At 46.7% G+C, this 16288-nt stretch overlaps 1 protein-coding gene across 1 annotated transcript in view; it reads left to right on the top strand.

Annotated features, from left to right (window-relative positions):
• Window positions 1-16288, top strand: part of LOC115186230 (leucine-rich repeat and fibronectin type-III domain-containing protein 2) — a 58023-nt gene that overhangs the window by 28485 nt on the left and 13250 nt on the right. Inside the window, exons 2-7 of the mRNA XM_029745905.1 lie at window positions 1509-2328; window positions 6168-6338; window positions 6835-6996; window positions 7216-7573; window positions 7613-7654; window positions 7772-7938. Coding sequence (XP_029601765.1) covers window positions 1535-2328; window positions 6168-6338; window positions 6835-6996; window positions 7216-7573; window positions 7613-7654; window positions 7772-7938 — 1694 coding nt within the window. The 5' untranslated portion in view covers window positions 1509-1534. The remainder of the gene's footprint in view (window positions 1-1508; window positions 2329-6167; window positions 6339-6834; window positions 6997-7215; window positions 7574-7612; window positions 7655-7771; window positions 7939-16288) is intronic.

The following is a 16288-nucleotide window of genomic DNA, read 5'->3' as shown; positions in this document are numbered from 1 at the left end:
GTACAAGCCACCGTTACAAAAGGGTACTGGTGATATGCAATGGAGGGTTTTGCATGGCATCATTGCAGTTAATGCTTTTGTATCTGTTATTAACTCAGATGTTGGAGATGGATGTCCTTTTTGTAATATAAGAGAAACCATTTTTCACTGTTTTGTGGAGTGTGAGAGGATTAAACCTCTCTTGGAAATGCTGGAGTCTTTGTTTAAAGCTGTAGGGGAGATTTTCAATAACATTGTTTTTATTTTGGGGTTTCAATATAGAAAGCAACAGAAAAGAAAATGTCAACTGTTAAATTTTATTTTGGGACAAGCTAAGATGTCCATTTATTTGAGTAGGAAACATAAGATAGAAACGGGATATGGGCAGGATGTAAGATGTGTTTTTAAAGGATTAGTGAAAGTAAGAATAAAAGTAGATTTTGAGTTCTTCTCAGCTGTAAAAGATCTCCCATTGTTTGAGGAGAAGTGGGCATACGAAGGAGCGCTTTGTTTTGTAGAGGAGGGGAAATTATTTTTTGTTGATGAAATAAGCTGAATGTATATGTTCTTTAGTTTTATTTTATTTTATTTTTTACATTTTTTGTTATTTTAGTGTTTTGTATTTTTTAAATTTATTTTAAGAATTACATTTGGTGTTTCATTTCTGAAAAGGCAGTGTGTCATTATTGATGTTAATAATTGAGTATAAAATAAAGGTTTTATAAAAACTCAAACTCTCTCTCTCTCTATCTCTCTATCTCTCTCTGTCTCTCTTTTAGCATACTTAGAGCTGAGAGGATTTTTATTCAAATGTTATTCCTGCCTGTCTGTCTGCCTTCCTCTCTCTGCCTGCCTCTGCCAGTCTGTCTGCCTGTCTGTCTGCCTTCCTCTCTCTCTCTGTCTGTCTGTCTGTCTGTCTGTCTGTCTGTCTGTCTGTCTGTCTGTCTGTCTGTCTGTCTGTCTGTCTGTCTGTCTGTCTGTCTGTCTGTCTGTCTGTCTGCCTTTGCCAGTCTGTCTGTCTGTCTGTCTGTCTGTCTGTCTGTCTGTCTGTCTGTCTGCCACACACACACACACACACACACACACACACACACACACACACACACACACACACACACACACACAGACACAAGGGCTGACATACACACACCTCTCTCTCTCTCTCTCACACACACACACACACACACACACACACACACACATACAAGCAAGGGGATTCTTACATAATACTATCCAAACAATGTGCAATATGAGTCTGTAACACTTATTTTCTCTCTCTCTCTCTCTCTCTCTACCTCTCTCTCTCTCTAACTCTACCCCTCTCTTTCTCTCTCTCTCTCTCTCTCTCTCTCTCTCTCTCTCTCTAACTCTACCCCTCTCTCTCTGTCTCTCTCTCTCTACTCCTCTGTCTCTCTCTCTGTCTCTCTTTGTCTCTCTCTACCCCCCTCTCTCTCTCTCTCGCTCTTTCTCTCTCTTCTCTCTCTCTTCTCTCTCACTTCTCTCTCTCTCTTCTCTCTCTCTCTCTCTAGGTCTGTGGATAACTCTCCATACTACCATGCCAGACCCCCCACCTTCCCATTCAATCCGAAGACGACACCCATCGCCCCACACACACACACACCCACAAAGAAGGGAAGAACATTCCATCCTCTCATCCCTCCATCCCTCCATCACTCCTTCAAACACACTTCTGAAATCCTGCGAACTACTACCCCTCTCCCAGTCCCTTCCTGGATCACTCTCCTCGCATCTCATTCGGTTGTCCATCCCTCGCCTTCCCTCCCATCTCATTCGCTGTGCCTGCCCCACCCCCAGCACATCCCCAGCCTTCCCGGCTCTCCATTGGCTGACGTTGGTCACATGCTGCTGCCTGCTGCCCTCTCTGATTGGTGCAGGGGAGACATGGGACGTGGTCGCAGTGTGTCCATTCCACTGCGTCTGTCGGAACCTTTCGGACTCTCTGAGCACGCTCTGTGCAGATAAAGGCCTCCTATTCGTTCCCCCGAATGTCGATCGACGAACCGTCGAGCTCCGATTGGCTGATAACTACATCACAGAAGTGGGCGGGGCTGACTTCGCCAACATGACCGGATTGGTCGATCTGACTCTATCCCGGAACACTATCCACTCCATCCGACCAATGACGTTCTCCGATCTGGAGAGCTTGCGGAGTTTGCATTTGGACGGTAACCGCTTGACGACGCTGGGACCGAGAGACCTGTTGGGATTGGTCAATCTACAGCACCTCATCGTCAACGGTAACCAGCTGACCAGGGTGTCGGCAGAAGCGTTTAATGATTTGCTGTTGACGTTGGAGGACTTGGACCTGTCTTACAACAACCTCAGATGGTGAGGAGACTTACAGGACCAGTCAAAAGTTTGGACACACCTACTCATTCAAGGGTTTTTCTTTATTTTTTACTATTTTCTACATTGTAGAATAATAGTGAAGACATCAAAACTATGAAATAACACATATGGAATGATTTAGTAACCAAATCATTAGTAACCAAATTAGTAACCAAATCAATTTAGTAAACAAAATCAAAATATATTTTACATTTGAGATTCTTCAAAGTAGCCACCTTTTGCCATGATGACAGCTTTGCACACTCTTGGCATTCGCTCAACCATGAGGTAGTCACCTGGAATGCATTTCAATTAACAAGTGTGCCTTGTTAAAAGTTAATTTATGGATTTTCTTTCCTTTTTAATGCGTTTTGTGCCAATCAGTTGTGTTGTAATAAGGTAGGGGTGGTATGTAGAAGATATTCCCATTTGGTAAAAGACCAAGTCCGTATTATGGCAAGAACAATTCAAACAAGCAAATAGAAACAACAGTCCATCATAAGGTCAGTCAAGAAAAGTTCAAGAACTTTGAAAGTTTCTACAAGTGCAGTTGCAAAAACCATCAAGCGCTATGATGAAACTGGCTCTCATGAGGACCGCCACAGGAAAGGAAGACCCAGAGTTACCTCTGCTGCAGAGGATAAGTTCATTAGAGTTACCAGCCTCAGAAATAGCAGCCCAAATAAATGATTCACAAAGTTCATGTAACAGACACATCTCAACATCAACTGTTCAGAGGAAACTGTGTGAATCAGGCCTTTATGGTTGAATTGTTGCAAAGAAACCACTTCTAAAGGACACAAATAAGAAAAAGAGACTTGCTTGGCCAAGAAACATGAGCAGTGGACATTAGAAAATCTGTGCTTTTGTCTAATGAGTCCAAATTTGAGATTTTTAGTTCCATTCGTTGTGTTTCTGTGAGACGCTGAGTAGGTGAACGGATGATCTGCGCATGTGTGGTTCCCACCGTGAAGCATGGAGGAGGAGGTGTGATGGTGTGGGGGGTGCTTTGCTGGTGACACTGTCAGTGATTTACCTAGAATTCAAGGCACACTTAACCAGCATGGCTACCACAGCATTCGGCAGTGATTCGCCATCCCATCTGGTTTGCGTTTAGAGGAACTACCAGGACAATGACCCAAAACACACCTCCAGGCTGAGTAAGGGCTATTTGACCAAGAAGTAGAGCGATGGAGTGCTGCATCAGATGACCTGGCCTCCACAATCCCCCGACCTCAATCAAATGAGTCGGACTGCAGGGTGAAGGAAAAGCATCCAACAAGTGCTCAGCATGTGTGGGAACTCCTACAAGACTGTTGGAAAAGCGTTCCTCATGAAGCTGGTTGAGAGAATGCCAAGAGTGTGCAAAGCTATCATCAAGGCAAAGGGTTGCTAATTTGAAGAATCACCAATATGAAATATATTTTGATTTGTTTAACACTTTTTTGGTTACTACATGATTCCATATGTGCTGTTTCATAGTTTTGATGTCTTCACTATTATTTTTCAATGTAGAAAATAGTACAAATAAAGAAAAACCCTTGAATGAGTAGGTGTGTCCAAACTTTTGACTGGTACTGTATATTTTGGTCTGATTTTTGATGTGCAATAGTCTATGATATCTGGTATTCGTTACACTACGTTCGTTGCTATAGCAACAGTCTGGGATGTCTGTATAGAAAACGATATCTATACAGAGAAAATACAACGTCTTTACTTTCAAACAATCCAAATGTCATAATTGAATGCAATGAAAGATGTTCCAAAAATTCTGCCAGAGACCTATGTTCCCCTCCTAATGTTGACTTTGAAGGCTTCTGCAAAGTCAAATAAACGTGCTGTCCATCCTCAACACAGAGTTCCTTGAGAGTCGATCCAGAACATGGCCTGTCTCCACACTCTGAACCTGGATCATAACCTGATAGACCACATCACTATGTAGTGCTTATGATGCGTTATAACCCCAATATGTCCTCCCCAGGGTTCCATGGGAGTCGATCCAGAACATGACCAGTCTCCACACTCTGAACCTGGATCATAACCTGATAGACCACATCACTATGTAGTGCTTATGATGCGTTATAACCCAAATATGTCCTCCCCAGGGTTCCATGGGAGTCGATCCAGAATATGGCCAGTCTCCACACTCTGAACCTGGATCATAACCTGATAGACCACATCACTATGTAGTGCTTATGATGTGTTATAACCCCAATATGGACCTCCCCAGGGTTCCATGGGAGTCGATCCAGAACATGGCTAGTCTCCACACTCTGAACCTGGATCATAACCTGATAGACCACATCACTATGTAGTGCTTATGGTGTGTTATAACCCCAATATGTCCTCCCCAGGGTTCCATGGGAGTCGATCCAGAACAAGGCCAGTCTCCACACTCTGAACATGGATCATAACCTGATAGACCACATCACTATGTAGTGCTTATGGTGTGTTATAACCCCAATATGTCCTCCCCAGGGTTCCATGGGAGTCGATCCAGAACATGGCCAGTCTCCACACTCTGAACCTGGATCTTAACCTGATAGACCACATCACTATGTAGTGCTTATGATGCGTTATAACCCCAATATGTCCTCCCCAGGGTTCCATGGGAGTCGATCCAGAACATGGCCAGTCTCCACACTCTGAACCTGGATCATAACCTGATAGACCACATCACTATGTAGTGCTTATGATGTGTTATAACCCCAATATGTCCTCCCCAGGGTTCCATGGGAGTCGATCCAGAACATGGCCAGTTTCCACACTGAACCTGGATCATAACCTGATAGACCACATCACTATGTAGTGCTTATGATGTGTTATAACCCCAATATGTCCTCCCAGGGTTCCATGGGAGTCGATCCAGAACATGGCCAGTCTCCACACTCTGAACCTGGATCATAACCTGATAGACCACATCACTATGTAGTGCTTATGATGTGTTATAACCCCAATATGTCATCCCCAGGGTTCCATGGGAGTCGATCCAGAACATGGCCAGTCTCCACACTCTGAACCTGGATCATAACCTGATAGACCACATCACTATGTAGTGCTTATGATGTGTTATAACCCCAATATGTCCTCCCCAGGGTTCCATGGGAGTCGATCCAGAACATGGCCAGTCTCCACACTCTGAACCTGGATCATAACCTGATAGACCACATCACTATGTAGTGCTTATGATGTGTTATAACCCCAATATGTCCTCCCCAGGGTTCCATGGGAGTTGATCCAGAACATGGCCAGTCTCCACACTCTGAACCTGGATCATAACCTGATAGACCACATCACTATGTAGTGCTTATGATGTGTTATAACCCCAATATGTCCTCCCCAGGGTTCCATGGGAGTCGATCCAGAACATGGCCAGTCTCCACACTCTGAACCTGGATCATAACCTGATAGACCACATCACTATGTAGTGCTTATGATGTGTTATAACCCCAATATGTCCTCCCCAGGGTTCCATGGGAGTTGATCCAGAACATGGCCAGTCTCCACACTCTGAACCTGGATCATAACCTGATAGACCACATCACTATGTAGTGCTAATGATGTGTTATAACCCCAATATGTCCTCCCCAGGGTTCCATGGGAGTCGATCCAGAACATGGCCAGTCTCCACACTCTGAACCTGGATCATAACCTGATAGACCACATCACTATGTAGTGCTTATGATGTGTTATAACCCCAATATGTCCTCCCCAGGGTTCCATGGGAGTCGATCCAGAACATGGCCAGTCTCCACACTCTGAACCTGGATCATAACCTGATAGACCACATCACTATGTAGTGCTTATGATGCGTTATAACCCCAATATGTCCTCCCCAGGGTTCCATGGGAGTCGATCCAGAACATGGCCAGTCTCCACACTCTGAACCTGGATCATAACCTGATAGACCACATCGCAGAGGGATGCTTTGGAGGGCTGTATAAGTTGGCTCGCCTGGACATGACCTCTAACAGGCTGAGGACCCTGCCACCTGACCCCCTGTTTGCCAGGTAGGTTACCGTAGCAACCCCCCCACCCCCACCCCCCCACCCAGAGGTCAAGGGTCAGAGGTTGCTGGTTCAAGTCCTGGACTGAATGAAAGACTGTGACTGAACTGCTAAAGACAGTAGACATATTATATCTATTCAACGTGTGTAACTTACCCGATAACATCATGATAATAGCAACTCTAGGGTCGCGGGTTTGATTCCAGCTGTGGCCACCGATACTAAAATGTAAACACACTGTTGTAAGTTTCTTTTGATACTGGCGGCTGCTAAATAGAAATCAACTATCCAAATATTACACATCCCTTGAGGATATGTTGGTTTTCTACATTAGTGAAGCTGAAGTTCTGTAAATATTTAATTGGGGATGCTTTTGGAAGGTTCATAATTAATTCAATTCTTGTTGTTGTTGTTGTGGTATGAGAGTAAGCTACAGAGTAAACTGAACTGTCAAATGACTTACTTATAAACGACTCATTATTTTAGAATTATGTTCCAGGTCTCAGACGGGAGCCATCAGTCCCACTCCCTACAACAGCGTCATCAGTCTAAACTTCGGAGGAAACCCGCTACACTGTAATTGTGAGTTGTTATGGTTACGCAGGCTGGTCCGAGAGGATGACATGGAGACCTGCGCCACGCCCCCTCACCTGGCCGGCAGGTAAAACAGATGATGATGATGACAGTGTCTTTGATATGTCCGATTCCGTTCGTTCATTACTGTGACATTACCGTGAGCTCTGATTCCTAACTCCACCAGGATGTTCGATGACTTTGAAAATAGATTTAATTCAAATGTTTAAATAGAGCGATATAGATACTGTGTCTCTCAGTGAATGTTATAGTTAACTGTTCTTCTGTCTCTGCCCCACCTGTCCAGGTATTTCTGGTCCATCCTTGAGGAGGAGTTTACCTGTGAGCCGCCCCTCATCACCAGACACACCCACAAGCTCTGGGTCCTGGAAGGTCAAAGGGCAACCCTGAAATGCAGAGCCATCGGCGACCCCGAACCCATCATCCATTTCGTATCCCCCGATGATCGGATTGTGGCGAATTCCAGCCGGACGACATCGTTCCGGAATGGAACATTGGATCTCTTCGTTACGGTTGCTAGGGATGACGGAGTGTACACGTGCATAGCGATAAACGCGGCTGGGGAGGCTACAGCAACTGTGGATCTAAATATCATTCTCTTGCCGAATCGAAATGGGAATGTGAACGTTCCAGGGAATGTGACGGTTACTGGGAATGCCGGGAATTCTAATGGAAAAATTCAGGGTTCTTCGGACATCGCCACTGGAAAAAATGGGAATTCCGAAGTTAACAATGGAGGGAACACAAGAGACACGGAAGAGAGGAGAGGAGAGGAGGGAGAGGGGGATGAGGAGGGTGGTGTGGCGGAGGGAGAGAGGGAGGATGGAGGGATTAGGATAGAGGAAGAGGAAGAGGAGGAGGAAGAAGAGGAGAGGATGGTTGGGATACAGGGAGTCACTTCTACTTCAGCACAGGTGCGATGGGACCTGGGCCAATCGGCTGGAGCTTACCTGGTGTGGATGTTTCAGATACAGTACAACTGTACAGCCGATGAGACACTGGTGTACAGGTGAGTCTACCTGACTCTACCTGACTCTACCTGAGTTTACCTGAGTCTACCTGAGTCTACCTGAGTCTACCTGAGTTTACCTAAGTCTGCCTGAGTCTACCTGAGTTTGCAATACACCTGACATCTTGACTCCACCTTACACACCTACACCTGACCTCTCTACAACAATACACCACTAACCTATGACCTCTACACTTCTCACAGCCCAGCCAGGTCTCATAGACTAGACGTAAAGTTAGCATGATATCTTATGTTTGGTATTGTTACATAAGACATATGATTACGAACGTAGGGTGGTTGGTCGGGGTGGATGGGTAGGCGTATAACGCAAACGTCTGGCAACCCAAAGTTTGCGAGTTTGAATCTCATCACGGACATCTTTAACTTTTCAACTATTAACACATTTTTAGCTACTTTGCAATTACTTAGCATGTTAGCTAACCCTTCCCCTAACCCTTTAGCTAACCCTTCCCCTAACCCTTTTAGCTAACCCTTCCCCTAACCCTTTAGCTAACCCTTCCCCTAACCCTTTTAGCTAACCCTTCCCCTAACCCTTTTAGCTAACCCTTCCCCTAACCCTTTAGCTAACCTTCTACTAACCCTTTTAGCTAACCTTCTACTAACCCTTTTAGCTAACCTTCTACTAACCCTTTTAGCTAACCTTCTACTAACCCTTTTAGCTAACCTTCTACTAACCCTTTTAGCTAACCCTTCCCCTATGCCTTTAGCTAACCCTTCCCCTAAACCATACTGTATCATATGAAATGGGCGATGGATATCCCAGAATTAATACACACCATAGAAAACGTATCATGTCATACTAAATGGAGTGTCTCAGATTTACTTAAAGAGTAAAACAAAATGATCTGAGACCAGGTTGCACAGCTACACCTGACATTATGGGAAGGTCATATGCAGGATATAAGCACAGAGAGAAAGTTCGGAGGGGAGAGAAGGAAGAGAGAATGAGGAAGGAAGAGTTTGACAGGGAGACCCTTAAGGGACTAAAAGTAATGAAGTCTGAAGGATGGCTTAAACTACAGAGTCAATACATACGTCACAATCTATCAGAGACACACAGAGACACCTCAGAGATAGAGGGAGTGAAGAGGGAATAGAGATTGAGAGAAAAAAATGGAGGTAGAGAGGTAGAGAGAGAGAGATAGAGGGAATAGAGAGAGAGATAAAAAAAAATGGAGGTAGAGAGAGAGAGTTAGAGAGAGAGAGGTAGAGAGAGATACAGAGATAAAGAGAGAGAGAGAGAGAGAGAGAGAGAGAGAGTGGTTGAACATGGCAATTCTATCCTCTTCTTGTCTTTACCATAAGGACATCCCTCCCTCCCTCTCTTTCTCTCACTCTCTCTCTCTCTCTCTCTCCCTCTCTCTCTCTCTCTCTCTCCCTATGGCGGCCTCTCTCGATAGCAAGGCCATGCTCACTTAATCCGTACATATCATGTCATTGGCGTGGGGGAAATGTCAGTAGGGGGAGAAGCAGGTAAAGTAAGTAAATGTGGGGGGGGGGGGTGTCCTGGAGGGCAGACAGTTTGCACCCAATGGTGCGTTTGGCTGAGTGTATCACCCTCTGAAGTGCCTTGCTGTCCGCTGCGGTGGAGTTGTATCACCCTCTGAGGCGCCTTGCTGTCCGCTGCGGTGGAGTTGTATCACCCTGTGAAGCGGCTTGCTGTCCGCTGCGGTGGAGTTGTATCACCCTGTGAAGTGGCTTGCTGTCCGCTGCGGTGGAGTTGTATCACCCTCGGAGGCACCTTGCTGTCCGCTGCGGTGGAGTTGTATCACCCTGTGAAGTGGCTTGCTGTCCGCTGCGGTGGAGTTGTATCACCCTCTGAGGTGCCTTGCTGTCCGCTGCGGTGGAGTTGTATCACCCTCTGAGGTGCCTTGCTGTCCGCTGCGGTGGAGTTGTATCACCCTCGGAGGCACCTTGCTGTCCGCTGCGGTGGAGTTGTATCACCCTGTAAAGCGGCTTGCTGTCCGCTGCGGTGGAGTTGTATCACCCTGTGAAGTGGCTTGCTGTCCGCTGCGGTGGAGTTGTATCACCCTCGGAGGCACCTTGCTGTCCTCTGCGGTGGAGTTGTATCACCCTCGGAGGCGCCTTGCTGTCCGCTGCGGTGGAGTTGTATCACCCTCTGAGGCGCCTTGCTGTCCGCTGCGGCGGAGTTGTATCACCCTCTGAAGTGCTTTGCTGTCCGCTGCGGTGGAGTTGTATCACCCTCTGAGGCACCTTGCTGTCCGCTGCGGTGGAGTTGTATCACCCTCTGAGGCGCCTTGCTGTCCGCTGCGGCGGAGTTGTATCACCCTCTGAAGTGCTTTGCTGTCCGCTGCGGTGGAGTTGTATCACCCTCTGAGGCACCTTGCTGTCCGCTGCGGTGGAGTTGTATCACCCTCTGAGGCGCCTTGCTGTCCGCTGCGGTGGAGTTGTATCACCCTCTGAGGCGCCTTGCTGTCCGCTGCGGTGGAGTTGTATCACCCTCTGAGGTGCCTTGCTGTCCGCTGCGGTGGAGTTCTATCACCCTCTGAGGTGCCTTGCTGTCCGCTGCGGTGGAGTTGTATCACCCTCGGAGGCACCTTGCTGTCCGCTGCGGTGGAGTTGTATCACCCTGTGAAGCGGCTTGCTGTCCGCTGCGGTGGAGTTGTATCACCCTGTGAAGTGGCTTGCTGTCCGCTGCGGTGGAGTTGTATCACCCTGTGAAGTGGCTTGCTGTCCGCTGCGGTGGAGTTGTATCACCCTCTGAGGTGCCTTGCTGTCCGCTGCGGTGGAGTTGTATCACCCTCTGAGGTGCCTTGCTGTCCGCTGCGGTGGAGTTGTATCACCCTCGGAGGCACCTTGCTGTCCGCTGTGGTGGAGTTGTATCACCCTGTGAAGCGACTTGCTGTCCGCTGCGGTGGAGTTGTATCACCCTGTGAAGTGGCTTGCTGTCCGCTGCGGTGGAGTTGTATCACCCTCGGAGGCACCTTGCTGTCCGCTGCGGTGGAGTTGTATCACCCTGTGAAGTGGCTTGCTGTCCGCTGTGGTGGAGTTGTATCACCCTCGGAGGCACCTTGCTGTCCGCTGCGGTGGAGTTGTATCACCCTCGGAGGCGCCTTGCTGTCCGCTGCAGTGGAGTTGTATCACCCTCTGAGGCGCCTTGCTGTCCGCTGCGGCGGAGTTGTATCACCCTCTGAAGTGCTTTGCTGTCCGCTGCGGTGGAGTTGTATCACCCTCTGAGGCACCTTGCTGTCCGCTGCGGTGGAGTTGTATCACCCTCGGAGGCGCCTTGCTGTCAGCTGCGGTGGAGTTGTATCACCCTGTGAAGCGGCTTGCTGTCCGCAGCGGTGGAGTTGTATCACCCTCTGAGGCACCTTGCTGTCCGCTGCGGTGGAGTTGTATCACCCTCTGAGGCACCTTGCTGTCCGCTGCGGTGGAGTTGTATCACCCTCTGAGGCACCTTGCTGTCCGCTGCGGTGGAGTTGTATCACCCTGTGAAGTGGCTTGCTATCCGCTGCGGTGGAGTTGTATCACCCTCTGAGGCGCCTTGCTGTCCGCTGCGGTGGAGTTGTATCACCCTCTGAGGCGCCTTGCTGTCCGCTGCGGTGGAGTTGTATCACCCTCTGAAGTGCCTTGCTGTCCGCAGTGGTGGAGTTGTATCACCCTGTGAAATGGCTTTCTGTCCGCTGCGGGGGAGTTGTATCACCCTCTGAGGCGCCTTGCTGTCCGCTGCGGTGGAGTTGTATCACCCTCTGAAGTGCCTTGCTGTCCTTGGCGGTGGCGTTGCCGTGCCAGCCTGTGATGCAGCCCGATCTATGATCAGGGGGAACTCTATTTGGGGTAAGGTGGTCCAGAGGAGGTGAAACACACAACAGGGCAGTTTGGGGCCACAGAACATCCAGGAAGTTAACACAGCATCAGGTGTTCCTCACGGAGCTCTGTAACAATCCTCCTCAATTCTGGTTGGTCAGCTCTTCTCACCCCTAGGACAAGCATAAAAAATAAAGAATAGAATGAGAGACAGAGAGTACCAGGGCTGTTATTCTGTGGGTAAAAAGACAGGGGACAAGGGAGATATCAAGCTGGTGTCGTGGGTATGTATCTATACTTACCTCACGTGTCACGTCCTGACCAGTAAGGGGTTATTTGTATTGTAGTTTGGTCAGGACGTGGCAGGGGGTATTTGTTTTATGTGGTTCGGGGTGGTGGTTTGTTTAGAAGGGTGTTTGATTTATTTTCCGGGTTTTGGGTTATGTTCTATGTTTTTGTATTTCTATGTTCTTTCTAGTTTAGTATTTCTATGTTTAGGTATTGGGTGTTGGACTCTCAATTGGAGGCAGGTGTTTCCTAGTTGCCTCGGATTGAGAGTCCTATAATTAGGTATGTGTTTGTGTTTGGAGTGTGTGGGAGATTGTGCTAGGTATAGCCTTAATGCCTTATCGGTCTGTTATTCGTCATTGTGTTTTGTGTACGTGTTTATTTTGGTTTTTCCTTCTTTGCCAATTCAATAAAAGAAGATGAGTGCACATAACCCTGCTGCGTTTTGGTCCGACAATGATTTTTCTTTATCATCTGACGAAGAAGAATGTGACATCACGAGAGGTCTTCATTCAAACTCATTGAGCTCTTGGAAGAAAGGGGCAATTTAGGGGTTGAGAACAGCTGGCTTCCTCTGGGTCACCTTGTCATGTCCCATCTCCAGGGTTCATCTTCCTCTGGGTCACCTTGTCATGTCCCATCTCCAGGGTTCATCTTCCTCTGGGCCACCTTGTCATGTCCCATCTCCAGGGTTCATCTTCCTCTGGGCCACCTTGTCATGTCCCATCTCCAGGGTTCATCTTCCTCTGGGCCACCTTGTCATGTCCCATCTCCAGGGCTCATCTTCCTCTGGGCCACCTTGTCATGTCCCATCTCCAGGGCTCATCTTCCTCTGGGCCAACTTGTCATGTTCCATCTCCAGGGCTCATCTTCCTCTGGGCCACCTTGTCATGGGCCATCTCCAGGGTTCATCTTCCTCTGGGCCACCTTGTCATGTCTCATCTCCAGGGTTCATCTTCCTCTGGGCCACCTTGTCATGTCCCATCTCCAGGGCTCATCTTCCTCTGGGCCACCTTATCATGTCCCACCTCCAGGGTTCATCTTCCTCTGGGCCACCTTGTCATGCACTTTGTCCCATCTCCAGGATTTATCATCTTCGGTTGATTCCATCCTACAGCATATATCCAATACAGTTTATGAAATCAATTGAGGCATTGAACAAATACAAATTAGACAGCCAGATACACCTACTTCAAACCCTAGCAAACTAATACAGCATTGTTATAGCCTACACAATATTATTTTACCAGACTCACAACATTTTCCTTTCTAGCCGTGCCACCAAATGTTTGCATACTACTGGTAAAGTGAACATGTTTAGCTAATACTGTAACATTATGGAACAATGTTGTAAACTATAGAGGCTATATGGACACTCCTGGCCTACAAAACAATGATTAATGTCGTGCCAAGTGAACCGAATCAAAACAGGGCTGTGACAGCTAAGGAGGACACTTTGCTTTTCGCCATGTATTCTCTCTCTCTATTGGATGTAATATATCACGGTGACATCTAGATGGCTATTTATTGTGAAGGCTGCTATCCTACTCGAAATACTGTGTAATCCTGGGAGGAGAAAGAAAATGACCCGTTACTAGTTTCTAGGCTACAGCTGACCAGTGGCACTGCACCTTAGGTCGGCAGGCACCTCGATTCAACTTGGTGGTCGTTAGCATTAGCTTTAGCGGCCCACAACGCGGTTTATGTGTAAAGTGCAGGCAGTCAATCCCCCCCCCAAAAAAACTTTTGAACTGCTAGAAACAAGCCATTTTCTCTGTAGTAAAACGCAACGGTCACAAATCTGCGCTCAGTCTATTCTCTATGGCAATCAGAGGCTGCGATTCAGCCTATAACCAGAATATTCTCTCTGTGATGTTGTTCTAGGTCGCACAGCTAGATATTAATTAGCAATTTAGAGCGGACCGAAAAGGCTTTTGTTAATGTGAGCTAACTAGTTAGCTAGCAAACGTTAGCCAGCTATCTAGCTAGATTACATGCAGGTGACTATCCTTGTCTGCATGGCGGTTTGATGTGTGACCAGACTTGCTCGCGGTGAAAGGTTCTCCTGAATCTCTCTTTGAATAAATAAACATAAATATGGGTTGTATTTACAATGGTGTTTGTTCTTCACTGGTTGACCTTTTCTTGTGGCAACAGGTCACAAATCTTACTGCTGTGATGGCACACTGTGGTATTTCACCCAATAGATATGTGAGTTTATCAAAATTGGATTTGATTTCAAATTCTTTGTGGATCTGTGTAATCTGAGGGAAATATGTGTCTCTAATATGGTCATACATTTGGAAGGAGGTTAGGAAGTGCAGCTCAGTTTCCACCTCATTTTGTGGGTAGTGTGCACATAGCCTGTCTTCTCTTGAGAGCCAGGTCTGCCTTCGGCAGCCTTTCTCAATAGCAAGGCTATGCTCAATTTTGGGTCAGTCACAGTGGTCACGTAATCTGCCACTGTGTACTCTCTGTATTCTAGTTTGCTTTTTTTGTTGATTCTTTCCAATCTGTCAAGTATTATCTTTTTGTTTTCTCATGATTTGGTTGGGTCTAATTGTGTTGCTGTCCTGGGGCTCTGTGGGGTCTGTTTGTGTTTGTGAACAGAGCCCCAGGACCAGCTTGCTTAGCGGACTCTTCTCCAGGTTCATCTCTCTGTAGGTGATGCCTTTGTTATGGAACGTTTGGGAATCGCTTCCTTTCAGGTGGTTGTAGAATTTAACAGCTCTTTTCTGGATTTTGATAATTAGTGGGTATCGGCCTAATTCTGCTCTGCATGCATTATTTGGTGATTTACGTTGTACATGGAGGATATTTTTGAAGATTTCTGCATGCAGAGTCTCGATTTGGTGTTTGTCCCATTCTGTGAATCCTTGGTTGGTGAGCGGACCCCAGACCTCACAACCAAAAAGGGCAATGGATTCTATAACTGATTCATGTATTTGTAGCCGGATCCTAATTGGTATGTCAATTTTGATGTTCCTTTTGATGGCATAGAAGGCCCTTCTTGTCTTTCTCTCTCTCTTCTCTCTCTTCTCTCTCTTCTCTCTCTTCCCTCTCTCTCTCTCTCTCTCTCTCTCTCTCTCTCTCTTCTCTCTCTTCTCTCTCTTCTCTCTCTTCCCTCTCTCTCTCTCTCTCTCTCTCTCTCCTCTATTTCTCCTGCAATGTATCATGTCTGCAGTCAGGCAGTGCTTTCGAGGACCGAGAGAATAGAATGAAAGGAGAAAGAAAGGGCATGAAAAGGAGATGGGAAAAGAGAGAGCAGTCCTCTCCGCTAACCTCTGCCACCCTTCCGTTTTATCTGTCTCTCTAGGGTTCTGATAATTACACCTTTCTATGTTACCGGAATAAAATCTTATCTGTCTCCCTCGATCTCTCTCTCTGCGAATACACACACACACACACACACACACACACACACACACACACACACACGCACACGCGCATGCGCGCACACACACACACACACACACACACACACACACACATGCATACGCACATGCATACGCACACCAGTGGAGGCTGCTGAGGGGAGGACGGCTCATGGCTGGAATTTATTTATTTATCCATTTATTCCATTTCATCTGTTATTATGAGCCGTCCTCCCCTCAGCAGCCTCCGCTGACGCACGCAAACACTTTTTGCCAGGTACAAAAGGTGAGGCACCACTTCGAGACCTTTGGGACTATAATGTTCTGTCTGATATTATTTTGTCTAAATGAGTTAGTCACATATAATATATCTTTAGATGGTTCTTCATATATCTGAGAATTTTTTTTTTTTTTTGTAAATAACATTTTAAGTGAGAGAAAAAAATTACTTAAATTTGAAAACTCTAATTTGCATAAACTCATTAGAACATGGCGCTGCAATCCAATCACAAGGCTGAACAAATACAGACGGACCAATCAGAACCCTCTAAGTATGGTCTATGCTAGTCTAGCCAGCAATATTTTTTTTTATTTAACCAGGCAAGTCAGTTAAGAACAACGTCTTACAATGACTGCCTACCGGGGAACAGTGGGTTAACTGCCTTGTTCAGGGGCAGAACGACAGATTTTTAACTTGTCAGCTCTGGCATTCGATCGAGCAACCTTTCAGTTACTGGCCCAATGCTCTAACCACTAGGCTACCTGCCTCCCCCCCCAACAAAAAATAACGGCAAGCAAATAAAAAAACATCACTGTCAGAAGACCCGAAAGTAAATGATGATGTCACAGTAATTCTTTCTAATGATTTGCCTGTATCTTGGTAATATAGTTTTATCCTA

Source organism: Salmo trutta, unplaced genomic scaffold (assembly GCF_901001165.1).
Source record: "Salmo trutta unplaced genomic scaffold, fSalTru1.1, whole genome shotgun sequence".
NCBI classification, from domain to species: domain Eukaryota; kingdom Metazoa; phylum Chordata; class Actinopteri; order Salmoniformes; family Salmonidae; genus Salmo; species Salmo trutta.
Note: the sequence above shows the minus strand (reverse complement) of the source record. Positions and strands in the feature narration are given on the sequence as shown.